This window comes from Doryrhamphus excisus, linkage group LG20 (genome assembly GCF_037039965.1).
Source record: "Doryrhamphus excisus strain RoL-2023G ecotype Guam linkage group LG20, RoL_Dexc_Guam_v1.1, whole genome shotgun sequence".
In the NCBI taxonomy this organism is placed as follows: Eukaryota; Metazoa; Chordata; class Actinopteri; order Syngnathiformes; family Syngnathidae; genus Doryrhamphus; species Doryrhamphus excisus.
The window spans coordinates 7904956-7932500 of record NC_136376.1 but is presented as its reverse complement, the minus strand read 5'-3'; the positions used below and the strand labels follow the sequence as shown (position 1 = coordinate 7932500).

The window sequence follows — 27545 nt, the reverse complement described above, 5'->3', positions numbered from 1 at the left end:
GATCTGGCTGGAGACGAGACGTGAAGGGGTATGCTGCATATTAGCACGGGTGGATAGTATAGTGTCAGGGTGGTGGGTGTACCATTGAGGTGACTGCTGATTCATAAATGTATACCTTCAATGGTCCACGTAAAGTTTTTCTTTGTTTTCCTCTTTATTTAAAACACACATGTGTAGTAGGAGTGTCAGTGAATGCACCTAGCGGTAGTGTGGTGACAGAAGCCACGTTTACATGAGATTTTCCTCTTTCCGAATGACGTACCAGAAAACAGTGTATACATGGAAAGGAATATTCCAATCTCCTGTCTACATGCACCGCTATAATCAAACGGAATAGTCAATGCAGTAAAACGTTAACAACATCACATGATTCATCAAAGATGGCGGACAAGAGTGTGATTACCACGGTTGTTGGGACAGCTGTTACGCTTTTTTTAAATTATTATTATGAGCAGTTAATTAGGGATTAATTTTTAATAAAAATAAATTCATTAATTCATTCATTTTCTCCCGCTTTATCTTCATGAGGGCCGCGGGGGTGCTGGAGCCTATCCCAGCTGTCTTCGGGCGAGAGGCGGAGTACACCCTGGACTGGTCGCCAGCCAATCACAGGGCACATATAGACAAACAACCATTCACACTCACATTCATACCTATGGACAATTTGGAGTCGCTAATTAACCTAGCATGTTTTTGGAATGTGGGAGGAAACCGGAGTACCCGGAGAAAAGCCATGCATGCACGGGGAGAACATGCAAACTCCACACAGAGATGGCCGAGGGTGGAATTGAACTCGGGTCTCCTAGCTGTGGAGTCTGTGCGCTTATGAGAAATCATTTAAATCCAATTAATCTGTCCCAGAAAGCCAAAAATGTCCCCACAAAACAAGTTTTTATATTTTTACCATGACAGTTTTACATGCAGAAACCAATTCAAAATGCTGAATAAAAGTGCGTACTAACCACTTGACCACCGTGCCGCCTATAATAATAAATTAAATAAATAAATTAAATAATAATAATTTAATAATAATAATAAATCGTTTTTTGGCCATCCAGTCTTGCAATTACGTTCAGTTCTTTTAAAGTTTGAATCAAAAACGAACTTTCCGCTGTAGTCCAGTGATGACTGCTTGCCGCCATTTTCAAAACCTGAGAGACGTCTCCGTGTTACGTCACAGCTGAGCACGCGCTGAAAGAACGCACTCTGACAACTTTCCGATTGAGCGGGTACAAGATACCTCAATCGGATTGGGGAAAGGAATATTCCACCCCTGTGAATCCGATTATATATTCATTCGGATTGGCACTTTTCTTTTGGAATGAGGTGTATACAAACGTTAGATTCTTTCCATTTGAGCAAATAACCCGAATGGAATTGGAATATTTGTGTCCATGTATACATGGCTAAAGAAGAAGTTTTATTCCGAGGATGAAGGGAGAAACGTATAGAATTGAACTGCTCTTGATGTGTTCAGGTAATCCACCCCCCCTCCCCCCCTTCTTGTGTTCTCGGATGATTTTGGAAGTGTTACAATAACACAAGGTCAGGAAGAAGCCTTTAGGAGAAACAAGAGTGTTCCTTCATTACGTATACAACTGTTCTGTGTTGAAGGCCACCTCTCACGTCTCCTATGAGACCACAACGCGCTGCAACTCAGCAGCGTGTACTTCCTCCCCATCAAATATAAATGCTAATGACTATTTGCGCTCCATAAACATTGAGAGAAAAGTGCAATTCACCACTTATCCTTTTCTCATGAATTTAGATGGAGTGGAAATAGGACTATTTTTGACTTGAAAACTTGACTCTGTGGGGTAGTTTGTGATATCTCTCATCTTTTTTTCTGCCTTTGGCGTGCAAACACATAAAGCACTGATTTATCCACGGACGAACAAAAGGGGGTGTAAATCATCTGCGTTGACAGGCTGGACGGCAGCTGACTGCAAAGATATACTGCTGTTTCTTTTTGGTTCTTTCTGACGGATGCCCGTGGGGGGGGTCAGGAGGATGAGAGGTCAACCCCGCAAAACACGAAGGGCAACTTTTTTTCAGTGTGCGCAGTAGGAGACGCCACGCACACATACTGTACTGTACTGTGTGTGTGGCGTGATGATTCCTTTAAAGAAACATGAGCCTTAATGACAAGTGGTACCGTCTTTCTTGACCCTTCCGGTGACACTAAGGTATTTAACCTCTTATATGCGGGTGGAGACTCAGAAAAGAAGCAAGGGGACAAGAGGGGGACTCTACGGAGTGTACGGACTCGTGTTACACGTCCACAAAGCACGCCCTCCTGCAGTGCGAGCGCACGCGTACCGCTTCTAAAACGACTTTTATACCTGAAGTTACAAGGACTGTTTAATTTCAACGTTTCTGACTTGAGCTGAATGTGTTAACTGTGCTGATTTAGGATCGGTGCTTGTGTACACATTAGTTGTTGATGTGTGGGAACGGAGGGCAAGTGTGTGTGCGTTAGTGTGTGTCTAGGGCACAGTAAGTGATGCTACAAGAGACAGAACACAGTGAGAGAGAGAAGGCCATTACATCACTAGTTACAGTCACTTGGCTGCTTAATGTACTGTGGAGTGGATCTCCATAAGCCCACTTGAATGTGCTTATGCTAATGTGAGTATGCTTTCTACTTTGCCCGATTGTGTGTCTGTTGTTGTTCACTTATTGTTTAGTTAGCAGGCCACTTCCAGGCTCATGGAGGATGATAACTAGATGATAGATTATGATTATGGGGAAAAGGTAAAAAATAAAATCCCCTCACCGCACCTTTAACCACATTCTCACCGGATTGCTGTGTATTTTTCTTGACTGCTACATTATTTGGGTGTTTTTTTTTCTTCCATAATTCTACTAATTGAATCTGCTCTACCACCCAATACTTTTGTACAGTTCTATATGAAGGACACACAATAAAAAAAAAAAACTTACAGAACTCTGATGTACTTGAGCCCAGCAAAGTCACTCTTGGTGATGCGTGTCAGATTGTTGCCATTCAGTTCCCTGCAAAAACACAGTGAGACAACATGCATCAATATTTTATTCTTCCTTTCTACCTTTTATAATGTATCAAGAGCTTTGTAAAAAATAAAAACCATATGCACATATTTATAAAGCACACAGGGCAAATTTCATTATGTACAAAAAGGTAAGAAACTGAACTTTTGTTGCACTTTTTGAGTGGCCTTTTATTGTGGCCAACCTAAGGCATACCTGAGATGTGGATAAAAGAATATGAATGCTTACTTGTGCAGAAAAATTTACATAATTCTGATAGTTCATTAATCAATTAGTCATTAATCATGATTAATTCATTTGAGAACTGTGACTAATCTGATTAATTATTCCCTAATTATTTTCCCATTCATTATGTTCCCCAAACCAAACAAATTAAAGGTAGACCTATTGTTTTGATATTTTGATATGCTAGCTTAAGTTAATAAATTTTTTACCGCTTATCCTCAACAAGGGTTGCGAGGGTGCTGGAGCCTATCCTAGCTGTCTTCGGGCGAGCCAACAACCATTCACACTCACATTCATACCTATGGACAATTTGGAGTCGCCAATTAACCTAGCATGTTTTTGGAATGTGGAAAGAAACAGGAGTACCTGGAGAAAACCCACGCATGCACGGGAAGAACATGCAAACTCCACACAGAGATGGCAGAGGGTGGAATTGAACTCGGGTCTCCTAGCCGTGAGGCCTGCTCGCTAACCACTAAACAGCCGTGCAGTCCATAATATTCATATCTTACTAAATTCTAATAAAGACTTGACTTTTTGGGAGAAGCTGACATTTCTTCCCGTTGTTGACAGAAGTTGACATTTCTTCCCGTGGGTTATTCCAGAAGTTGCAATGTGAGTGTAAGACATTTGAGCCGTCTTTCTCCGTATTCTCGGAACTGCCAACCAACACCCACAACCGCACCCTGTCTTGGGCCATGTCCTTCCACCATTGTCGGGGATTAGTGGGAGCCAACGGAGGGGATTTGGGAAGGGCCACAAGGCCAAAAAGCTAAGTGTTGTGGATATAATGGGAGCAGCTGTCCTGCCGAGAGCTGACCATCATTGCAAAAGAAGCCAGAGAGAATGCACACTGTTGCTAAAATTTTGGAATTGCTGCTGGGCTGTGACGATAATAACCTTCAATTGATGGTCGTGATCCAAAAAAGGGTTGTATGGTATTCACATGACACGTCAACAAAAGCATTTGCTTGCGTCAAATAAAAATCCACAATACAGTATTTGGAATGTTTGTGTGCTACTGCTATTGCCAAGCATTATTGGTCCACCCTGACCTGACCCGCCAACTCAACTCCTCGTCCCCGAGCACGGTCCAAAAAACGTGTTCCAAATCTATGCCGAAAGCGAGGGTCTCGTTCCCTCACTCGTCTAATGACCACTCAGGGGACTGTAGCGCTGTGCAGCACTAAAAGGAATGGTCATTATCGGCAGATGGAGTGTGTGTATATGTGTGTGTGTGTGTACACAGGTGCATTGACAGGCCAAGCGACAGGAACACAGGAAATAAATAATGGACTGGCCTTCATTAGCCTGCTCTGATTCATGCACATGTGGTGCTCATTACAGGTGCTTACGCAGATAGGTGCTTACATACATGTTAACCTGCGCAAAAACCGTGGGCCGCAAATGCATCATATCCAGGGCGGTCACTGCTGATGACACTCGGAGGACAAAAAAAAAGGACAGCTGGAGAATTTTGCCCAAAATTTCTCCTTTCATGCTATGCTCTTGACTTCATCCCGTATAAAGATGTCTGTCACGACGTCTATCTGCACTCCAGAATTGACTCATGGAAGCAACTATGCAACTAAATTTGCGTGTTGTGACATTTAAGGAGCGCACAAATGCCAGCAAAAACTTGTGTTGTACAAACTAGCAAAGCGAAATCCACTGATGCACAGTTCCTGGAATTTTATGACCTTTATATTCAGATGCATAAAATCCAATTTTTTAAAATTGATACTATATAAAGCAGGGATCTCAAAGTCAATTTACTTGGGGGCCACTGGAGCTAGGGTCTGGGTGAGGCTGGGCCGCATCAGGTTTTCCCAAAAAAAAAAAAAAAAAAAAAACACATTAAAAATAAAAAAAATAAAAAAAAAACTTTGCTTTGGTTCCAATTGTTCCACTGTTCTCAAATATCTTACTTTTTATTTTTCTACACACAATAAGATGAAAAATAAACAAACAAATCAAGAATAAAGAAAAAAAAACAAAAAAACAACACTTTTTCAGTGTTTTGATCTCAGTCATGGATGATGAGAGAAAAAGCAAAACAGGCGGGCTCGTTCACTGGCGTATGGGCGGGGCAAAATCGCGTCAATTGCGTTTAAGCTGTTATTTCTGGGTTCATGAAACCATACGGCATCCATATACAAACTATTAAGGCGGGGGCCTCAAACTAGCATCCTGCGGGACGCATTTGGCCCGCGGGCCGCAAGTTTGAGACCCCTGATATAAAGTCTTTTTTTCCACATAAGTCCACTTTTCTGCATTACTAAAAGAGCCTTAACAGAGGAGGGACAGCACCTGTGTGAAAGGGTATTCTGTAATATCATAAAAGGAATGACTTGTCCCACCCTGAAAGTGATTGTCATTATCCAGCATGGAGTGTATACTGGCACAAAATGTGGAATAAATGTATTCCGGCTCTGTTTTGCAAGTTCTCTCCATTTTTTTGTGGGGGTGATTCAATGTAAAGTCGTTGGCATTCACATAATTAGCAGGAACGTACATGCAGGTGCATGCAGCGTCAATGACGAGTAACGTATGAATGAACAAACCACGAACCCACGCGATAACCACAAATGAGGCAATAGGAATGCCAGAGCTCTTACAGAGCAGGAAATTATTGTTTTGCTTGTATAAAGTAAGTACTCTGTTTAATACAATCGCCATAGTTTAAAGAAAAGCTGCTCTCTATTAAGTCAAAATTTAGTCATTAGTATTCTTTATTTTACAGTCAAATACAGCTAAGCAATAACAGTTGCACCCTCTCTCCTTTCACAGACAGATGCTTTGTGGTTCTGACTCCGGGCAGGTTTTCACATTACACTACCGCGGTATTACTTCAGTGGTAGAAAATTATTAGGTATCATTCTCAGTTCACGCAGGGAAGGATTTCCACCTCTGACTGCTTCAGTCAACTCCATCCATTCGTTTATTCCCTGGAAAGTCAGTTAGGACTCCCGGCACTGAGACACTTCCTGGATAGCCAGGTGGATTTGTGACATCACTTTTGAATGCTGCTTCTGCAGTGGCCACTGATGGTGCACTGGAGCCTTTTTCTCATGCAACATTAGTCAGATTTTGGAGAAAATGTACTGAAATTAGATGAAAACTGACAATTCTTTCCATATCATCAAGTATAGATTCACAATAATGCTTATGTTGCTGGAAAACTGCCCAAGTCCAACGTCATTTGCTTGCATCTCTGTAATTCAAATGGGCTTTGAGTGCTGCAGCAACACTGAAAAACTCATTATGTTTATTTCTGCCAGCTGCTGGGGTCTCTCAGCAGAATGACGAAGGGGGGGGGGGGGGGGTACATGGATTGAATTGAGCAATATTATATGAAATGGAACCCCAAGACGAGCAAAGGCTAACGAGCTAACAAATACACTGTAAACCCGAATGTTCAAAGTACTTAAATAAATTAAAATTATGCACACTCAAAGTATGTCAAGTTCATTTAACATGTTGTTCCATTTTGTGTACTTTTAACTAATATGTTTTGATTTAATTGAACTATGGCTATATAAAGATTAACTTAAAAACATAGTTTACATACAACTTAAGACACTGTGAATCCGAATGCACAAAATAATTAAGTATAACTTAAAATTCTCTTAAAAGTTCTACTTATAAATGTTGATTGCAAGTTGCATTATAAATCAAATGCATCAGATAGATGTGTACTGTGTAGGTTACACATGTACACCTTCTTCCTATGGAAAGAGTTGAAATGAGAACGAAAATTAAAAAGAATGGCAGAGAGAATGCGAAAAAAAGTTTTCTCTTTTCACCCCAAAATTTAAAAATTATATCTAATATAAAATCCAAATATTTAAGCACTGATATGCTCAAATTTTTGAGTTTATGAACTAAAAAAAATGTGGCAACTAAGTGATTGCCTTACTTTTATTCAGTTCTGCTAACTTATTCGGGTTTACAGTGTACAAATATCTGCATGTGCTCGGTTTCATTCGCATATACAACATGACCATATGGAAACATACCAACTGACTTATAGACAAAAAAAAAATACCCACAGGGATATGCAATTGAGCTGGGCTTTGTACTCTCGACTGGAGGGAAAACTCCTGTTGGCTGTAAAGCATTTCACCGACATTAGCAATTTATGCAGATATACAGCAGAACTCAAATAAATGAGCTCAGTGGAAAAGTACGGACTAGACGACAAGGTACAAAATTGAGGCAATAACTTCAATCAAGACAAAGCCATAGAACGTTTTTATCACTGTACATAAAGTTTTATGAAAGTAACTTTACGCGGGCTGTAATTCCACTCTTATGACTTGACTACATGAATTAGGAATAATTGAGTGAGGAAAATAATTACAAGTTGTGGTCGGATTGCAGCTGTATGGAGGAGATAAATAGCCATAGCCAATTGGAAAGCATTTCTCAAGTTAGTTTCGTTTCTTCTCAATTTAAACTGTATTGTATTTGATCATTTTATGATTTTATGAACATGTACAATACTACAACTATACATTCATCAGTCACAAACACTTTCATTACAGGGACAATGCCACAGAAAATACAGTAGTAGTATTGTATAAAGTAGTATTGTCTAAATAACTGACAACACAAATTAATAGCAATATATTAGGATCAAATGTGGCCCGCAGGACACTAGTTTGAGGCCCCCGCCTTGATATGAAAGTTTAATGTTAGTGCGGCCCGCGCAAGTTTGATATGGATGCTGTATGGTATCATGTACCCAGAAAAAATATTACGTTTGATTAATGTTCATGTTAAAGGTTAAATAACTGTTAATAGTTATCCTCCCTATCCGTGTGGAAGTGGTAAGTTTTTGGCTATTTAAGTTTAAAGGAAATAACTTGAAGGCTACCGTTTAGGTCGCTAGATATCTAGTTTGCGAGTTAGCATGTGTCTCAAGACCCTGCAGTTGTGCAATATGTTGTAAATAAAAAGAGTATAAATGTGACTATAGTCGTGTTTTGTCATGTCTACAGGGCTCTAATAATGCTTTGTTCATTTTAATCTGAAAAAAATAATTTGTCTACCCACCAACTATATGTGGTTTAAGTTTTTATTATTTGCCGTTTTATTATTATTATTATTATATTTATTTATTACTGATTGATTGATTTTCTTTATTCTTGATTTGTTTATTTATTTTTCATCTTATTTTGTGCAGAAAAATAAAAAGTTAAGGTATTTTGAGAACAGTGGAATGTTTTATCAGAGCTTTTATTGTAGAAAATCGGAACCAAAGCACTGACAAAGTTTGTATATTTTTCTGTTTTTAAGCCCAGCCTTGCCCAGACCCTAGCTCTAGTGGCCCCCAGGTAAATTGAGTTTGAGACCCCTGGGTTAGACAATCTATAATATTCAAGCTGTTCTCTAAAGTATCCAAGTTTACTTACTACAGTATGTATACTGATATATGATGTGTATACTCACTTTAGTGAGATTCTGTATATTATATTGTGTGTAGGTGTACCCTCTGTTAGAAGTTTCCATTCACATATCTTATTAATGTGTGCACACTATAATAACACTGCGCCGCAGGACCATTTGTCTTGAGCAGGTTTGGCCTGGCAGGGAAGCCAGAAGCCGGTGGATTGAAGCTCTGTGGCCACGCTCTTTCCAAACTCCTCACTGTGTCTACAAGCTGACAACCCACCAAAAGCATGAGGGGATGCGGCCAAAGCTCGTCGGATCATTACCACAATCACATGCTGATAATACTACTGGACCACGCGAGCCAATGCTCTCTGCTATGAATGAACGCCAGCGTGTGCAAAGTGTCGACTCTGAAGCATATGGAAGTGACAGCAGTTAAAGACACAGGAGAGGTTGCTGAGTTTTGTGACGAGTTGATGGGCTGTCTGGGAAAAAAAAACAAAAAACAATCTATAGTACATCCTCCAACGTCCTGACTCACAAATAGTGGAAATAAGAGGACCATCATTGCCAAAATAACACACGCATAAAGCAAACTGGAACACTTCAATCCACATTAAGAGGTCAGGTTCCTCCCTCTCCATTGAAATGTGGCTTTCAGACATGCAGGACCACAATTGTACATTTTTAGTGTGTGTGCGTCAGTGTGTGTGTGCAGTGGCTAAAGACTACGTCTGAGCGAGTGTTTCCCGCCTCCTGGGCTCCTCGCAGGCTATTTACAGTATCCATTCTGCTCAGTCAGGCCTCAGGAGAGAGATCACCGATAGGTAAACAGTCAGCACATCCCAGACGCACACAAGAAATGTCACGGGGTCGTGAGCCAAAGCATGTGTTTTACCTGGCCGTCAACGCTCCAACTAAAACGCTCGGCGTAACGCTCGAGATAGCTGCATGTAAGAAAAAAATAACACTGGCAGGAAAAGTCGACTATTTCTGCTCAAATAAATAACTTATGACACTGTCAAGCCAAACAAAGCCAATCAGTCACACATCTGTTCTATTGCATGTTGTCTCTGTGCAAAAGACTGGAAAAGAAACACAAAGCGCTGCTTGGAGACCGAGGACTGTATCGGGTGCTGTTCATCATGACAGGAGTTACTTGGCTGTATGAATGTGTTCTCTGAGATGTTTTCATGTGTGTCCTGTGGTGAAAACATCTGCTGCGTCACATTATGCTCCCGCTACGCTACAATGACAGCAAATATGTGCTTGTATCTCCCCGTTGAGACACTTGAATTAACGGTAACGGTACTTGGAATGCCACCAAGATTGAACAATCCTAATTTGGATCAGTCCCAAAACTGCACAGTCAGATAGCCAACTTTTACATTTGATTGGATTTAATGTTAATATGCTGCAAGAACTGAAGTCAAGCGAAAAAAAAACAAGATTCATCTGGTGGAAAATTACTATGGTTGTTTTAAAAGGAAGGCTTATGTAGTATATAATAATTGCTGTCCTCATCCTCCTCCTGGGACCTAAAACCACTAAAGTCATCCTCTTCTTCTGAAACGAACAGCCCAACAATTTGGGTCTTTCTCCTTCTATTGTTGTGACAAGCGTCACAACAAACCAGCCCATGAGCCTGTACTGGTTCCCCCAGCATATAGCAGTCCAGGCACCCGAAACCCACCGGCAACAGTGGACTTCCCGACACTGCTCCATGCTGACAAGATCCCCCAACAGACCTGAGAAAAAGTGGCTAGATCAATCAGCCTGGAAGCTGAATAACATGCGCCTTCTCCATGATGAGCACTGATTTGCGCATCAATATTGAAATAACAATACCTCTGATAGCTGATTTTTGGGGGTTTCGGGTTTTTAGGGTTTAAAATCAATTCTCACAAGATGCCGTGAGACAAAAACACGACCACTGCATAAACAGCCACGTTGAAAGTGTAAGAAAAAGCAGTGATTTACCAGAAATTATTCATTCATTTTCTACCACTTTTCCTCACGAGGGTCGCGGGGGGATGCTGGAGCCTATCCCAGCTGTCTTCGGGCGAGCGGCGGGGTACACCCTGGACTGGTCGCCAGCCAATCACAGGGCACATATATACAAACAACCATTCACACTCACATTCATACCTATGGACAATTTGGAGTCGCCAATTAACCTAGCATGTTTTTGGAAACCGGAGTACCCGGAGAAAACCCAGATGGTGGAATTGAACCCTAGTCTCCTAGCTGTGAGGTCTGCGCGCTAACCACTCGCCCGCCGTGCAGCCTTACCAGAAATCAGGGTAAATTAAATTAAAGTGACTGTTTTCAACCATTAAACGTACTGTAAGCATTACATCCTGCCTTCTTCCTGCTTTGAGAAGCATATTGGTCATGTTTGATGTCAGCTCATGATTTGGTAAAGTTTAGCTACTCATGGTAGCGATTACTCAATGTACAGAATGGCCTATTGTGACCGCTATTGCGTCAAAATAAATATTTCCCATGATGTCCTTTGTTAGCTAGCTCATATTAACACATTTTCTCCTACTAGAATGCCCAGAAAAGGGAAATAAATACGTACATGTTCATGTTTCATATAAGGATTGTGAAGGATTGGTGAAATTCCAAAAAAAAGTGCAGTTCCCCTTTAATGGCAAAGGCAAAAAAGATGGTGAAATTGTAGCGCTAAATAAGTAAGGCCTCTTGCAGCCCATCTTTATTGCAGAAGTTGGATGCTGTAAGACAGTCAGTCTAAAACTTCTTCAAAGATCCTGAGGGTTATGGAACATAAAAGTCAATTAGTAGACCTAAAAAATGTCACTGCGTCTGAGCCAGAGGATCCGATTAGCTGTCTGTCAGTTCAATAACCAACGCCATAAAATTGGAATTGTTTGGAATTTGCATGAGAGCACCAAACATGGGACATAACAAGGTGGAATAACGTTTTATTCTCCTCTCTCTGCACAGTGGAGGACATCCTGATCTGAGGTGCTTTTTCCATCAATGGAACAATAACGCTTCAGCTTGTGCAGGGGCGTCAAACGGCGAATGGTTATGTGGAAATGTTGCAGGGGGAATCCCTGATGAGTGAAATCCCTCATCTGTGTGGTAATGACGGGGTTTTTCTACAAGAAAACACTGCGGTTCACAATATCCGCCAAAGGGACTTCTTCCAGAGGAATAACATCACTCTCTTGGATCATCCTGCCTGTTCCCCTGACCTAAATCCACTTGAGAAGATTAAACATCAGTTCCAGACAGGAGATGTCCTTCATGACCATCTTCACCACCAGGAGCAACGTTCCACTAGCCTCCTGGACACACTGGCATCAAGCATACGCAAGCCGATTTTTGAGGGGTATTAACAAGACGTCAATCATGGAGGAGATAAACATTGCAGTCATTTTTTTCGATTTAATTTCTATTTTAGGGGGATTTGAGGGAACAGCCTATTTCAGATTAATGGTTGTTTGCAACAAATTGGTGACTCACAATTTTTTTTGTCTCAGACCCATTTCTTGTTTTTGTGTTTTGAAGCTCTACTTAGAACCTCCTTCAAACAGTGCAAAATGTAAATTATTGCAATTTTTCAACCGGTCTTCAAATACTTTAATGACCATGTTGAATCCATTAATGGCTCAACATTAATGTATTCCTCCTCGCTCACTATATTTAAACTACATGAAAGTCAGCCATCTGTTGCCCAGCAGTGTTACAGTAAGCCAGTGCACATCTCTCTTCATATCTGGAATGCCGTAATTGCCTGTAAAATTTCTAAAAGCATCAAAAGCATCTCAACAAGCATAAAATGTGGATTATGCAGGCGTGGTGTATCTACAATGTCGGGAGAGCATGCATTGATTTAAAACACACATTTCCCACCGCTTTCCGCCAGGTTCCTCGCTGCTGATAAAAGAAAGACTGACTTTCAGACGAAAGATGAGCAGAATCAGCTTTCATGGTCTGCTAACATCTGAGCCATTGTCGTAATCATGCATTCATGCACACACCTTGAAATAACATTTCACGGCCAAACACACACACACACACGTGTTTCCATCCCTTTTAGGAGACAAAACACTGCTAATTAACCCCATCATTCCAATTTCTTGTCAGTAAACGTCCATGCAATGTAAGCCCTGAAACAGATTTATGGCTTTGACACACATAAATGCCTTTTGACAGGATGATTCCTCTAATGAGTGCAATCAAAAATAAAACATGACGATGTCAGGAGAGCAGGCCACTGGGCCGAGGGTGAGCTTAGTAACTCAGAAGATGCCTTTGATGCTCAGCAGACAGTTTGGACATGCTACATACGTATTATATAGGTATGTGAGGTAGAGTCTCTTGCATTTTTAGAAGATAGCAGATGAGCTCATAAACATACAGTATTAGACCCTACGGTTATCTAACGCAATCCATCAAACTATGGAATGGATTGAGTAAGGACCTCAAACAATGCACAACGATGAGCCAATTCAAGAAACAATACAAGCAGTTGATGTTTGCTAAATACAAGGATGAAGAGTCTTGAACCAGTCATGATGTGCTATACATATCACTATATTGACACTTACTATGGTACCCATTATGTCATTGGATGGTCATATCACCTTGTACTTCAGTACGGGACCAACAAAAGATAAAAAATAAATAAATAAATTTTCTGCAGCTTTTCCTCACGAGGGTCGCGGGGGTGCTGGAGCCTATTCCAGCTGTCTTCGGGCGAGAGGCGGGGTACACCCTGGACTGGTGGCCAGCCAATCACAGGGCACATATAGACAAACAACCATTCACACTCACATTCATACCTATGGATAATTTGGAGTCGCTAATTAACCTAGCATGTTTTTGGAATGTGGGAGGAAACCGGAGTACCCGGAGAAAACCCACGCATGCATGGGGAGAACATGCAAACTCCACACTGAGATGGCCGAGGGTGGGATTGAACTCCGGTCTCCTAGCTGTGAGGTGTGCGCGCTAACCACTTGACTGCCGTGCAGCCTGTCTAACGGCAATATTATTGATGTTATCTTTAAAAACCCACGCATGCACGGGGAGAACAATAAAATACTTAAACTGTATTATGGAAAGCAGGAAGTGAACAAATGTAACAGTTACTGATTGTAAAAGTACCAGATGGAGGGGTAGGATTTAATAAGCTTTGCTTCTTCCTTCTCCTTTTGGACATGTGGAACTGTGAACTGATTATGTGATGCATTCAATTATAATCTGATGCATGTTCAAATGAAATAAAACCATTACCATTACAAGTACTCTTAATTGTTTAAAGGTCCATCGGGTTCAAGATATACGGGCAAACGACTCCCACACCAGGTGCTCAAAAGAATAACTGTATGTGAAACCACTGCAAAAACAATGTTCCTGCCAAGATATGAGGTGTAGGAAATTGATCTATCTAATGACAGTCAGTGCATTTAAAGTAAAAAGTAATACGATCTTGTTTAAATCTTTCAACTTTGTACTTGTATCACAAGACTCCACAGTGATTACCACCTTAGTGAGGCGCCAATCTATCTTTCAAGCAGTCTCTTATCATGCACCAACCTCTCAGCCTGCGTCTCTTTCTCTTTTACATCATGCTCTTTCAACCTTCAGGGTTGCCAGGTAGCAGGATGGCTGTTTTCAGCCTTGTTGGGGTAAATTATGGATCAGGTGGCTGGCGAGCTGTCAGACGTGGCAGATATGTGCCAGTACTGTGCCAAAAAAACCCTGTTGGTACATGCACACATACTTGCCCCAAACGTGGTTAGTGAAGCGGTACTTTTTCCAGGCACACACTCACTTGCAGAATGTTTGCAGAATGAAACACTTTTTGTAAAAAGTATGCCTTCTCAAGGAGACAATAGTATAGAAATGACTTTAGAGTAGTCAATGTACAGCTTGTGTAGCAGTATAGTATGACTGTCCTCACAAAAAGGTCAGCACACAACCATTATGGTCTAAATCATGGGTGGGCAAACTACGGTCCAGGGGCCACATCCGGCCCACCAAGTGTTTGAATCCGGCCCGCCAGTTGCTTTTTATGTATTTTAACTTTTAACATACAAACTGGCAACATAACTTCCAAGTCGGATGCTTATTTAGTAAAAAAAAACTGTAAAATTAAATACATACATAGTACATTACATAGTTTGATGTGGTTTGATGTTTAAAGTGCTCCTGAAAAAAGGGACATGTGCATAAAGCTGATAGTAACACTTTTAGAAAATAATATTCATGATATAATATTAATAATAATAACAAATATTTTTTGACAAATAATTCAAGGAAAATTATAAAAATATTATATTATAATATATACAATTATATATAATTATCATATTTTTATATAATTATATATTTATATAATAATTAATTAATTCATCTACTACTACATTTTCGCTTATTCTCACAAAGGTCGTGGAGGTGCTGGAGCCTATCCCAGCTGATGTTTATATAATAACATTATATTATAATAATATTATTCATTCATTCATTTTCTACCGCTTTTCCTCAATAGGGTCGTGAGGGTGCTAGAGCCTATCCCAGCTGTCTTCGGGCGAGAGGCGGGGTACACCCTGGACTGGTCGCCAGCCAGCCAATCACAGGGCACATATAGACAAACAACCATTCACATTCATACCTATGGACAATTTGGAGTCGCCAATTAACCTAGCATGTTTTTGGAATGTGGGAGGAAACCGGAGTACCCGGAGAAAACCCACGCATGCACGGGGAGAACATGCAAACTCCACACAGAGATGACCGAGGGTGGAATTGATCCCCTGCTTTCCTCGCTGTGAGGTCTGCACGCTAACCACTCGACCCGTGTTTTGACTAAGTTTCAGAGAATAATAAATCTATACTGCTTTATAAGATATACACAGACTACTCTAAAAGTATAGCATTATCCTTTAAAATAACATACTGCAAAGGACTATGAGGGGTGGTCTCACTTTTATGAGATACTGTACTGTATAAGCAGGGAGGAGGAGCCCTGAATCTCATAGCAGGGCATGATGCCTCCTGGAGATATGGTCAATACGCTAGCTTAAGAAAGGCACACCCGTGCTAACACCCAGCTCCTCCCCCTCTGTAAATCAACTCATTCACACAGATGAGGCACACACACTTAATCTCAACAGCAGGGAGATAAAGCAGCAGTGTTTGGTCAATATCCGCCTACCTAAAATAATCTGGAAAGAGGTATTGATAATTTCTCATAATAAGTGAATGTCGGAAAATGAAAGGCGGACAGCAGTGGTAAGTAAAAGTATTTTAAAAAATGGAGGGAATAACCAGAGTTCCAGTGTGCAATTTTTAAACTCGGGGAGCCTCACAGTGTCATTACAGTCTTTGGTCTGAAGATCGCAGGGGTCAGAACTGATCCAAACCCACGTTGACAAGTGTAAATGGGATTCTGCTGTCTATGGCGACACCCTCAGCGCACACATCCTCGTCACATCAACACACACACACACACACCCCCCCTAAAACCCTCCCCCTCCTGTTTGAACACAGACACCATTTCCCAAAAGCTGTATTCATTCACACAATCCACACATTTTATATCTGCTCTACTTTTTATAAGACAAACCCTTCCAGTGAAGTCAAGCTATTTTTATTAAACAACATTTTTGACTTAACTAACTTCTAATGGAGACTACTGCAGTTTTTGATGCTGACAGAATACCCAATAAGTAGTAGTCATGCAAAGGTGTTGACCTGCACATTCACCTTGATTTATCACCTCGTATAACAGCCTGCAGGAGAGGATGTTCCCTATGCTTGAATAGAACACCACTGTGGAGAAGCTGTATTTTTACTTGACTTATGCACCCATGTAAAAAAAAAAAAAATCTAATAAACCCAGGAATAAATTAGACATGACCCCTCTTGTAAAAGGAAAACCACAAAATGACCACAGTGCCTCGGTATTGAACCTGCGTGTGCACAGGAAGCATGTAAAATGTCAGGAAACAAGGGGGGGAAAAAAAGGTGTTCTTAGAAATTAAATATGAAAATCATCAAATATGCAGCCATTTCCCCACTGTGCCAGTGTTGCATTCCTCCTTCCTCTGTTCCCACCGCATGTTTTATTCACAGCTGATATTCTAAAAGCTGGAATAGAACAATCTATTTCCCCTTGCACTCCTCACTTCTGATTTACCGATGAATATTTCAGGGGAAATGTCAGAAAAAGACGGAAGGAACTCCACTTTCCTCTTCTACTACCACCTTCCCCCCCACACTATCTCCCTGTCCTCGATCGGTTTTACAAGACAGCTACAAGATCTTAGTGTGGGACTCACTTGAGGAGCAGGTTTGCTTAATTTTCCACATGATTTAAGAACTTGTGGAGGGAGTCATGACTGAGGAATATTTATTTCAGAGCTCTTAAACTCAATTTCAGTAACTTTTTAAAAGTTAAGTTTGATTTAACATCCCAAAAAACTTAGTATATTATGGGCACACTGGTTCTTCATTCCTATGTATAAATAACCGAGTGTGTGACACAGCTTGACATGCATGCTTATTGCTGTCCAATTAAGCAGTAGAAATAGCAAAAGTGATCACTCACAGTCTCTCGGTGTTGCGTGGGATATTCCTCGGCATGGTCCTGAGCCCCAGTCCGTGGCAGTCGACTGTGGTGCCACTGCAGGTACACAAGGCAGGGCAGGCTCCAGCGCTGCCCATCAGCAGGACACAAGAGAGCATCATCAAGCTCCACATCCAGAGTGGCGGACCAGTCAGCTTGCCCATGCCTGCTCCGAAACCTCTGTCTGGCATCCCAGTCTGGCTTTTATTTATTCCTTTTATTCACTGCAAAAAACACCACAAAAATGTCAATATTTGCTGTGAATATAAATAATTTCCTTTTTGGGGGGAGCAAAACGAGACAAATCCTTTTTTTCTTTGTCAGTTTCTTTGATATCCCAAAAAAAGCTGTGTTCTTGCTATTATTGTCTCCTTGCAAACTCTTCTCCTGTGTTGGCTCTCCGTGGAGTGGCTGTGGTGTGCCTCTTCTCACACAGTCCCACTCAGCTCTGCTTGCCTAAAGAGAGAGCGAACAGGAGCAAAGAGCAGATTGAAAAAAAAAAGCCTCTCTCTTTCTCTCGCTCTCTCTCTCTAGCATACATACACACACACACACACACACACACACACACACACCAGTCATCCATCACAAGGATCTACAAATAGCAGAGCCCCCCTGACTCCACCCCTACCCCTCCTAATACCCCCAATCAGAACCCTGCCTGAACTCCCCTCTCATTCTCAAGATCTCTCTTTCATTCCTGGCATTCTATTCACTATCCACTCCACATATCTTTATCTTTTTATTCCCACCCACTCCATTCCTTTTCTAGCAGGTTGCCTCCAGGCGAACCCCCAGGAGAGGGGGACCTAACCTGCATGACACTGCTTGTAACCCCTGCCTGGAGGCGGTCGAGAGATTGGCCTTTGTGTGTGTGTGTGTGTGTGTAGCAGTAAATGTGTACATGTAACGAATGAGAATCCATCAGAGAAGACAGGAATCAACACCTTGGTTGCTTTGAGACAAATGTGTGGCTCAAGTGGAGCCACATGTGCAAAGAGCCGTATGTGTAAGTACAGGAACAGTGTCAGAGATGACATCCCAGTATAAACAAATGAGCATGACTGGAAGCTAACATGCACAGTCATACCTGCTCTCCTCTCGGGATTTATGAGTAGAAACTGGCACAGGATTCCTCCGCCAAAGCCAGGACTATTCTTAAAGCAGATGAGATAGAAAGATTAATAGCATCAAGGATGATAAGGTACGTCTGTGGGGCTATCGTTGACTTTAAAGCAAACGTCCGCTGAATGAGACATTTAGTTTGAACGGAAAACCAACCTGATTTGCATTTGGAGGAATTACAAATATGCATCTGGTTTAGAAAGGTCTCATTATTGAAAGTTACATCCAGAGTGTTAGTACAGTTTGTGTCAAATCGCAATGGAAAAAAAAGGCAAAGAAAAAGAGGAAACAGTTTGACAACTTGTGCTTGCGGTTTGTGTAGGACACCCCGTATACCAATATCCCTGTTTTGTCTCCTCCGAAAAAGACACACGTCCAAAATATAAGTGAAAGCACACTTGCAAAGGCTTTGACAGATGCTAAATTGTAACAAAACAACTACAAAAGTGTTCCATTGCAACATTTTGCAGCTTGTGTTGTCACTTCTAATCGAGGTTTTGCTCACATGAAACACATTTGACTGTTAATTCCATATATCATGTCAGGTAGTGATATGTTATTGACACAGAGCCATTAGGCACACGATCAGACATGATTCAAATGCTGCTCATTTGTTCATATGCAGTTTATCTGCATCAAAACTTGCAGCATCTTTTACAGCTCATGTTATTTAGTAGTTGCCAATCTTCTTTCTTCAACTTCAGAACTACTACTAACGGTTTAAATACTGTGCCTCTCACAGATCAATCTATCAGTGCACTCACAACGAGCTTGTCAACCCCTGGAAGTTGGAGGAGATCATTATATAAAGCACTATAACAATATAACAAGGTGTCATCTTACTGTGAACAAGACTGAATTCATCACACAGCAACCTAACACCCCCAAAGTGTACAAGTAAGTGCAAGTTTAAAAATAAAAAATAAATAAAAAATGTGAACGTGAACTGGGGCACTGCAATGACATCAGCCACCCTTTGGCCTCTGTGTTCTGGCTTCCTCTGCCTCCCTCTGGTGGACAGAGGCAGGATTGCAGTATAATCCATATGTTTGTTTTCCATCACTGAACTGCTCAATGCATTATGAGCCGATGTTAAATTAACTGCTGTTTATTTAAAACTGTATTGTATATTTCCTAGTTACCTTGTGGAGCTAATGGTTCAGTTAGTAATGGTGGAGAGAAGAAATAAACTGCTCAATGACAGATATAAACACAAGGACTGAAGAAGCCGTATAAAAAAAAATTGTGCATGTAGTATTCTACATTTGTCGCTAGGTGTCAGTAATGGGGCAGTGAGACAAGCACCAGACTTGATTGCCGGAATAAAAAGTTTAACATAGCTCACGACGGGAAGACTACTACTAATCAAAATAACATTTACACTTCCTGTCTACACGTTCGGAAGACATGTACTGCAACATACACATGCACAAGTCTTATTTGTCATAGGTCTTCTTATGTCTATATCTACTATATTGGGAAATATGAATGTAAAAGTGACTATACAGGTGTTATTACATGTCTACGGGGGGGTCTAATAATGAAAAACCGTATTCAGAAGACCACAAACAGGTTTCCAATATCATCACTGTGAAAATATGCTAATTATAAAAAGGGGATTCTACTTTGTGGAAACTGACTCACAATAAATGAGTGATTACTCGTAATACAGGACCTTTTACTTATTGTAAAACTTCATAAAACCATCTAGTTGTCTTTAGCCAGGGCTGTACTTAGTTGACATCAGGAAGCTTATGACCCGCTGAGAGTTTTCTTTTTTTTTTTTTTGCTGCATGGTGGATCCGTCCCAACATAAACACAGCCTGAAGAATCTCATTCATTGGCAGATGCAAGGAAAAAAAAAGTGTGAGCCATGCAAGAACATATGCAGGTGTCCTCTACAGACAGACAGACACTCTATGGACGAGTCCATCTGTCTCAATAAAAAGTGTCGGCACTGTGTGGATCCTACCGAATTAAAGAGGAGACAGTTGGTGGTTAGCGGTAATAGAGGGTTGTGGGCAAAGTCGTTCCACTTTCGGAATGCACACAAAGAAACAACAGGAATTTTTGTGGCCCTCTGAAGGAGGACAATTTAGAATTAAGACTAGAAAAGGAACAGTTATTCTCAAACGAGTCTATAGTAGATATACAGTCAAAATTTTGAAGACACTTTCTAATAAAGGATACAAGCGTATTCCATAGGGATGTCCGATATTTATCGGTACCGATAATTATAAAAATGTGATAATCGGTCAACTTCGGTATCAGATTTTTTCCCCTATCATAAAAACATTAAAAGAAATGCTGTACAAAACACATATGTTCATTTCACCACAGGAGATATGTCTTGTTACAAAAAAATCGATATCAGGAATTGAGAGTTGGACAATATCGGCATAACGGTTTTCAGCAAAAACAAAAAAAAAACGTAAAAAAAATATTCAAGAGTCAAATTGCATGAGTAGTACAATAAATTTGTACATGTTGGCAGAGTTGCACTAACACTGAAAGTACGCCCTGCCTCTCACGACCCCCCCCCACTGAATTTAGCAATGCATATTTTTAGGATGTGGGAGGAAGACACAGAAAACCTACGCACACACACAGATTCAAACCCTCGAACATCGCTCAACATGCTAACCACTAGGTCACAGTGTTGTCTTCAATAAAACTATAATAAAGTAAAATGACTCACTCTTTACTCTTTTTAGCGGCGTTTATAGGTAAAGTCTAAGCTTTGAGGCATACTCTTAAAAGAATACTATGCTGTATGCATTGCCGTAGGAAGTTACAACCCATGCTTCCCGAGTCACAATTTCCAGAAATTGTGCCATTTATACATTAATATTGATTGCAGCTTAGTCATGTCATCACTTTCACTGAGGGACTCCGAAATGAAAACCCGACAGGAGTCATGGCTACAAAACAATACACACATACGGTTGCCTATTTACAAGGCATGAGAAAGCAGCGCCGTTGTCACCAATGTTTATACAACATATACTTACAATACCAAAACATGTATTGACATGGATACCATAATGACACACTGACACATTCCTACTCCATCCACCCACTCACCTTACAAATTGAAAGGCTCAACTAATTTATTGCAAACTGCAAAGATTTTGGTAACTGTTAAAAGGTCAGGCTTTTTGTGTCCCTATCATTATTTCTATTTGTTACTCATGGTCACGTTTCGGTTTTGAGACAGAGATTTTTCTGGATTGAAATTTGGCAACCCTTGTGGTGTATTAAGTCATCAGCAAGTTGTATTTACACAGAACGCTTTGCTTCCAAATATTCACTGGATGCTTTCTGTAGTAGTTACATAAGATAATTATTTCAAGTTTCCATGCTTTGGCTTTAAAGGCAGATTTAGGATTTGTTTAAATGGCGTTATGACAGTATTCTGTTTACTAATAATTCATTTTAAACCTAACAGCGTCACCTTGTGGCTATATTTAGAAGTGTCACTGATACATTTATGATTATATATGTAGTTTTGAATAAATCCATATAGGAAATAACATACTATAATACTATAACTATACTGAAAAAAACAAGCACATGGCACTAAGTATTTTAATCAGTTTGTTGTTGGGTTTCACAGGAGCATCAGCATTATCAGCAAACAGTCCATTAAGATTGTGCCACATTGTGCTTGTATTGTAATATCCAAGTAGCACAGTAGACATGCAACTGGAAACCCCAACTGACTGACAGGCAGGAACTTTTTACAAGCAACAGTGGTTCAAATCCCTCACAGAAAGCAATTTAAGAAGTTACAACTGAAGTTGCACTCAACCTGCAAAGCAAAAATACGTAAAAAAAAAAAGTTAAATTAAATCTCTTTCACAGCTGTAATATGTATACGAGATGTGTATGCATACAAAGAGCTGCATATAAATTAGAACAGAGGCTTAAAAAAGAAGAGAAGTAAATAAAAAAAAAAGTATCACAGTAGTAAAAAGTTATGTAAAAACTGACCTTTGGACATCATCTCACAAAATTGCATTCTCTAAAAGGCAAGCTCCACTTAAATACAATTCAAGCATATTTGGAAGATCTGGGAAACTTAAAAATTGCATAAACTTAATATTAAATAGAAATTGCAACAAACAGTAACTTAAGATAAATTCATTTTAAGGCACAGCTTTGGTTTTACTTGCATCTAAATATTTCTGAATGGATGAATTGACCTATCCAAATAAATATAAACTTTTGAAATTAAATTTAAAAAAGGTTTCAGTAAAAATATAAGAAAACTAAATTCAGATATTCATAGGTTTTTAAAACACTAGCTTAATAGGGTAAACATAGTTTCAATTAAGATATTAAAAAAAAAAAAAAAACCTAGCACCCGCACTAATGTGATAAACAAACTTGGGTTCCAAAAATGTCAAGAAAATCTAGTGACTTCCTTACAGGTTAAATCTTCCAAAAAAAGATAGGACTGAAATGTGGTATCAAAAACTACATAGTGTATTACAATACACTTTACAGCAATATGGAGTTTCCTCAGGTGTATTAGTCCTAAAGGAAATAGAGAAAAAAATGATTTAATCATCTATAATGCTTTAAAATCTAAATTATTGATGCTCGGCTTAATACAGTGTAACCTCCAAAGTCAAAACCCCCTAGAGTCATACACGTTCAAGCTACATTTTTGTGGAAATGTTCCATCAATCTCGTGCCACCATGTATCAGCCCTTAACTTTTGACTGCAGAAAGGAATGTTTTGACTAATAATATGCTGTATTCAAACACAAAACAATATGATTTATTACTTTCAATATTTTTTAAAAAGTGGCGTGGTGCGGCTGTACAATGAATTAATATAACAAGATATACTTTTCCAGCAACGTCTTTACTCATCCTGAGTACTTTCTTTCATTTTGTTTTATTGAACAGTGGTTAACGATGCGTTACACTTATGTATGACGTATAATTAATTCAAAATGTTTCTTAAAACATTGCCTCAAAACTTGATGAAGGTTTTATGACAGCAACAATTTACTCTGTATTTAATTCAATTTAAATCATTTCCTATGAGAAGAACTACTTAAAATGTAGGGGGGGAAAAAGTCGACCGGGAGCTTGTATTTGACTTTGGAGGTCTTACTGTAAGAGTATTCTTTAAATTTGATTAAAAAATAAACAGGCATTATGAGACGATATGATGTGGTGTGATGACACACTACTCACTCCTCCATTGTTGGTGTCAACTGAGGATTTGGCAGCAGACCTCTGCAGTTTACCGTTTTCCTTCCCTGTTAATATTTGGCTTCCCAACACCTTCCTCTGTTTTGACAAACACAATTTGAGTGTTATTTTAAAAATCACTTTCTACTAGAAACTGAACAAGATATTTCTTGAGAAGTGGTAAGTAAATGCTGACATTTAGTGGTCACATTGGTGGTAAAACATAAGGGTGCGTTTAGCTCGCCGGGAGTAGTACAAGTAGTGGTAACAAACCTTGATCATTCCCCCTAAAGAGCGGGAACGCCAGTGTTTCCTGCTGAATGGCGTGCGGGGGTCAGCTGAGGGTGTCACCAAAGGCTGTTTTTCAAACTGAACACACAGAGAAACATGACACAAACCTGCTGAGGTGCAAAATCTTTCCCATAGTTTTTTTTTTTTTTTTTTTTTTTTTAAACAGCAGCAATATGTCTGACCTGTCTGATGAGTTTCTTCTTCTTGGCAGACTCGGGCATGTTGTGGACTTGCTGGTAAAGCTCTTGAAGAGCTGATTCAGTACATGACTGAGTCTTTGTTGACCTGCTCACTTCACTTATAATCTTTCTTGTGTAGAGAGAACGATTGGAGGTGGGGGTGAGCAAAACTGGGGGGTCTTTGGTCCCAGATCTAAGAGTCATGTCATCCTAGAAATATTTACATAAAAGTCATATCAGGAAAAAATACACAACAAAACCCAAAAAGGAACAATCAAACCTTGATGACAAATGAAAAAAAAATATTACAGTATCTCATAAGAGTTCGCCATTGATGTTCATGAGCAATTTATCATTTCATATCACGGATAGACTAATTTCGTAAGTATTACCCATTGAGAAGACATACAGTACTGCCAGAAATATGGGTGCTGAAATGTGAGGGGCATTCTCGCTTTTGTGAGATATTGTATCGTCATAAAATAAGGAAAATAACTTACCTTTGATTGTAGAGCTTTGGATCCGGTGAAGTACACGTGTGCATAGTCTTTGATGTATACAGGGGCCTTCATTGAGAGTTAACATAAATGTTAGGCCAAACAAACAATCATGCAGATTCCATTCCAATTATATGTCCATCTTATTAGTCAGATATCAATTTGTTTAATTCTTCTTTTTCCCGCCGTCATAGAAAGTTACAGTACACACAACATAAGTTGCACTCTGAAGCAAAAATACTATTGTTGTACATTTCTTCATTGCCCACATTTCTTTTCCCTTTCTGTGCATTACACAAAAAAGGAGTGAATTTGAGCTAGCTAACAATGCTGTAATTGGGATATAATGCACAGAAAAGGGAAATATGTTCATATTTCACATAAGGATTGTGAAGGATGGGCAAATTTCAACAAAAGTCAGGTTCCCCTTTAAACATCGGTCTTTGGAAATGGGAAATTACGGTAATAAAATTATATAAATTTTACTTCAAATCAAATTTTACTACAGACTGAATCAGAATCTATAATAACTTTTTTTGTTTTTTATTTTTACCTTAAACAGCTTTTGGGAGTGCCTAATGAGGAAGGCAACACCATTATTTAATTTATCAATGTTTCCCTGAAGATCACTTGCCGTCACCTGCAATACACACAAGCAGAAGAAATATGAAAAATATGATTTGGGGAAAATTTGATTTGATCCAAGCAGACGAAAAATGACCCTTACATTTTTTGGCCAGATGATGTGTGGAGCAAACATAGTTGCTAGATTGAGAGCGGACATTTTATTGACATGCTGATGGCGGGCAGTGTGATAAAGCAGGTCCAACAGGAGCTTCAGCATGCTGCGGTTGGCTGATGGAAGAAGCATGAAAAGCAACTGAAAAGCTTCAATTTGGCGTTCCTTGTCTGGCACATTTGTTTTATCTCCCTTTTCATCAAAGCGGGTCAGCTCTGTGTGTTAGATTAGAGAAGACAACGTTAAAAATAATATACAGTATTTGGATGGAGATGATTTATGAGCCATGATAGTGAACTGTTGACTACCTCCAATTTTAAGGTGAGCGTTATAGTGTCTGTGTGTTAGCAGGGGCTCAGGCAACTCTCCCAGGTAGGTTTTCAGCAGTGTGGCGGCATCATTGGGGTGGAAGTCACCCGTCTCGAGATCTATTTCTGCCCCGGCATTCAGTATCTCTCTTAGAGCTGCTTGCCGCAGGCTGTGTCCTGGTACACGGAACAGCCCCTCTATGTGATGGTCTGGGAAATACAAGAGATGAACGGAAGAGAAAACACGATGTAGTGAGTTGGTGGGTAGACACAGAGGAATGAATGAAATAGAGACGGGGAGAGAGCGAGTGAGCGATGAAGCTAAGTGCTTTGAGATGAATTATTGACTCAAACATTTGGGCCAAGTGTCCACTTTCAGCAAATACGTCATTGCTTTCCAGAATAGACCAAGACGTCATGCTAATTCAAATTTAGTTTAGGATTGGGATTCTTAAAAAAAGGACCTGAATTAAACTACAATTAACTGTGAAACTTTGAAACATTGTCATACATCTATTCATTTTATCCAGTATGATTATTAATCATACATTAAAGACTTTACTGTCATGACTAGATGTGTGTTTTCTTATTAGAGGACTTACATAATCAACTTTAAACACCTTAGAATGAAAGTGCCATGCCTGCATTCAATCATACTCACTTTTGCTCAGGTATTCGATCAGCTGATAGATCTGTGCTATACCTTCTTCAGTTAAGGGTGCACCAAAAACAACCCCCTTTTCTGGAAAAAAAACATGAACAAAAATCATATTTCTCAACTAATTCCTCAAATGCTTGTGTATATTTGTCTATCAACTGAATCTGATGCCATCAGTTGAAGTGTGGTACAGTGTGACAAGGTGTATGAATGTTTCTGCAAAGTACTGTATGTAATACCTTATATGATATGAAATATCAAGCCTGTTTGCAACACAATAATAAAACGTTGCAAACGGCAATTGGAGTCAGCAATTCTGTATTTCTAAAGGAGTTTTTCAATTGGTTAATTCAAAAACATGTTTGTGGTGTCTGTGCACTAGACAATAACCACAACGTGTCGGATGCTTAACGTAACTGTTTACTTCCACCAACAACACTTTACGTTAACCGTTACACTTGACTGCCAAGCCTTAAAGGAACAGTAACCCCTCACAAACCACACACTCATGTATGAACACAACAATGATAGTGCTATAATTAGCCGTTACTAAAGCGCAGCTTGTCATCAAACATATTGCCTGTAGGACGGTAAAGATCACCTTTTCGTTTGAGGAAGTTAAAAGAGCGGAGGAACCCAGAGGAAGAAGGCCCCTTGGGCTCACAGTCCCCAGTGAGCTGGGCAAACTCATCCCCCGGGAGGTCGATGAGTCGGGTGACATTAGCCAGGACCAGATCAGTGAAGGTCTGTGGATGTTCATGTCGCAATCTCTCCACAAAGAAGTCTGGGTTGAAGATGACCGTCTGGTCTGTGTTTGACGTGTCTCTGCCAGTAAACACGCTGGATTTCGTCACCCTATAAGTGCAGATAACAACCTGGTTCAACATGTGGCCCATTGGAGTTGTACAGCATGACTAGTTTGTTTTTTTTTCAAGTCAGAACCTTTAAAAAATACTACTTAGGACATATTATTGTGTGTCAATCAACGACAGAATGCTAAGTTAGCCTCGTTAGCTAACGCAACCGACCACAGAGAACGACATACTACGCCGTTGTTTAATAAGTTGAGAATACAATATATGACATTATAAATATTTTTTTAGCTTTTTTGTGTCTCTGTTACGATATACGATACCTTGTGTCCAGCTTGTGAATGTTTTGGGGCGCCTCCTCAGTCGCCATCTTGGTTTTGAATCGTCCGCCGTTTCATTTTAGTCCCGCCCTTTGCGTTCTGATTGGCCAGTCAATGGTGACGTCAGAAAGCATGGCAGTTGGTTGAC

The 27545-nt window shown here is 40.0% G+C and overlaps 2 protein-coding genes across 5 annotated transcripts in view; both read right to left on the bottom strand.

Moving 5' to 3' along the window:
* The window catches only part of slit1a (slit homolog 1a (Drosophila)), a 127776-nt gene extending 110061 nt beyond the window's left edge, over window positions 1–17715 (bottom strand). For all 4 annotated transcript variants that reach the window (XM_058058542.2, XM_058058544.2, XM_058058543.2 and 1 more), the window contains exons 1-2: window positions 17243–17715; window positions 2944–3015 (exon numbers count right to left, since the gene is read on the bottom strand). In XM_058058542.2, coding sequence (XP_057914525.2) covers window positions 2944–3015; window positions 17243–17451 — 281 coding nt within the window. In that variant the 5' untranslated portion in view covers window positions 17452–17715. The remainder of the gene's footprint in view (window positions 1–2943; window positions 3016–17242) is intronic.
* Window positions 17716–21928: 4213 nt separating this feature from the next.
* On the bottom strand, window positions 21929–27533 carry LOC131107979 (rho GTPase-activating protein 19-like). Its single transcript, XM_058058528.2, has 11 exons — window positions 27401–27533; window positions 26867–27120; window positions 26269–26349; window positions 25608–25817; window positions 25288–25514; window positions 25114–25200; window positions 24564–24629; window positions 24067–24273; window positions 23867–23962; window positions 23597–23692; window positions 21929–22924 (listed from the first exon to the last, which is right to left on the bottom strand). The coding sequence occupies exons 1-11, from the start codon at window positions 27445–27447 to the stop codon at window positions 22919–22921; spliced, it is 1377 nt and encodes a 458-aa protein (XP_057914511.2). The 5' UTR covers window positions 27448–27533; the 3' UTR covers window positions 21929–22918.
* Window positions 27534–27545: the final 12 nt, after the last annotated feature.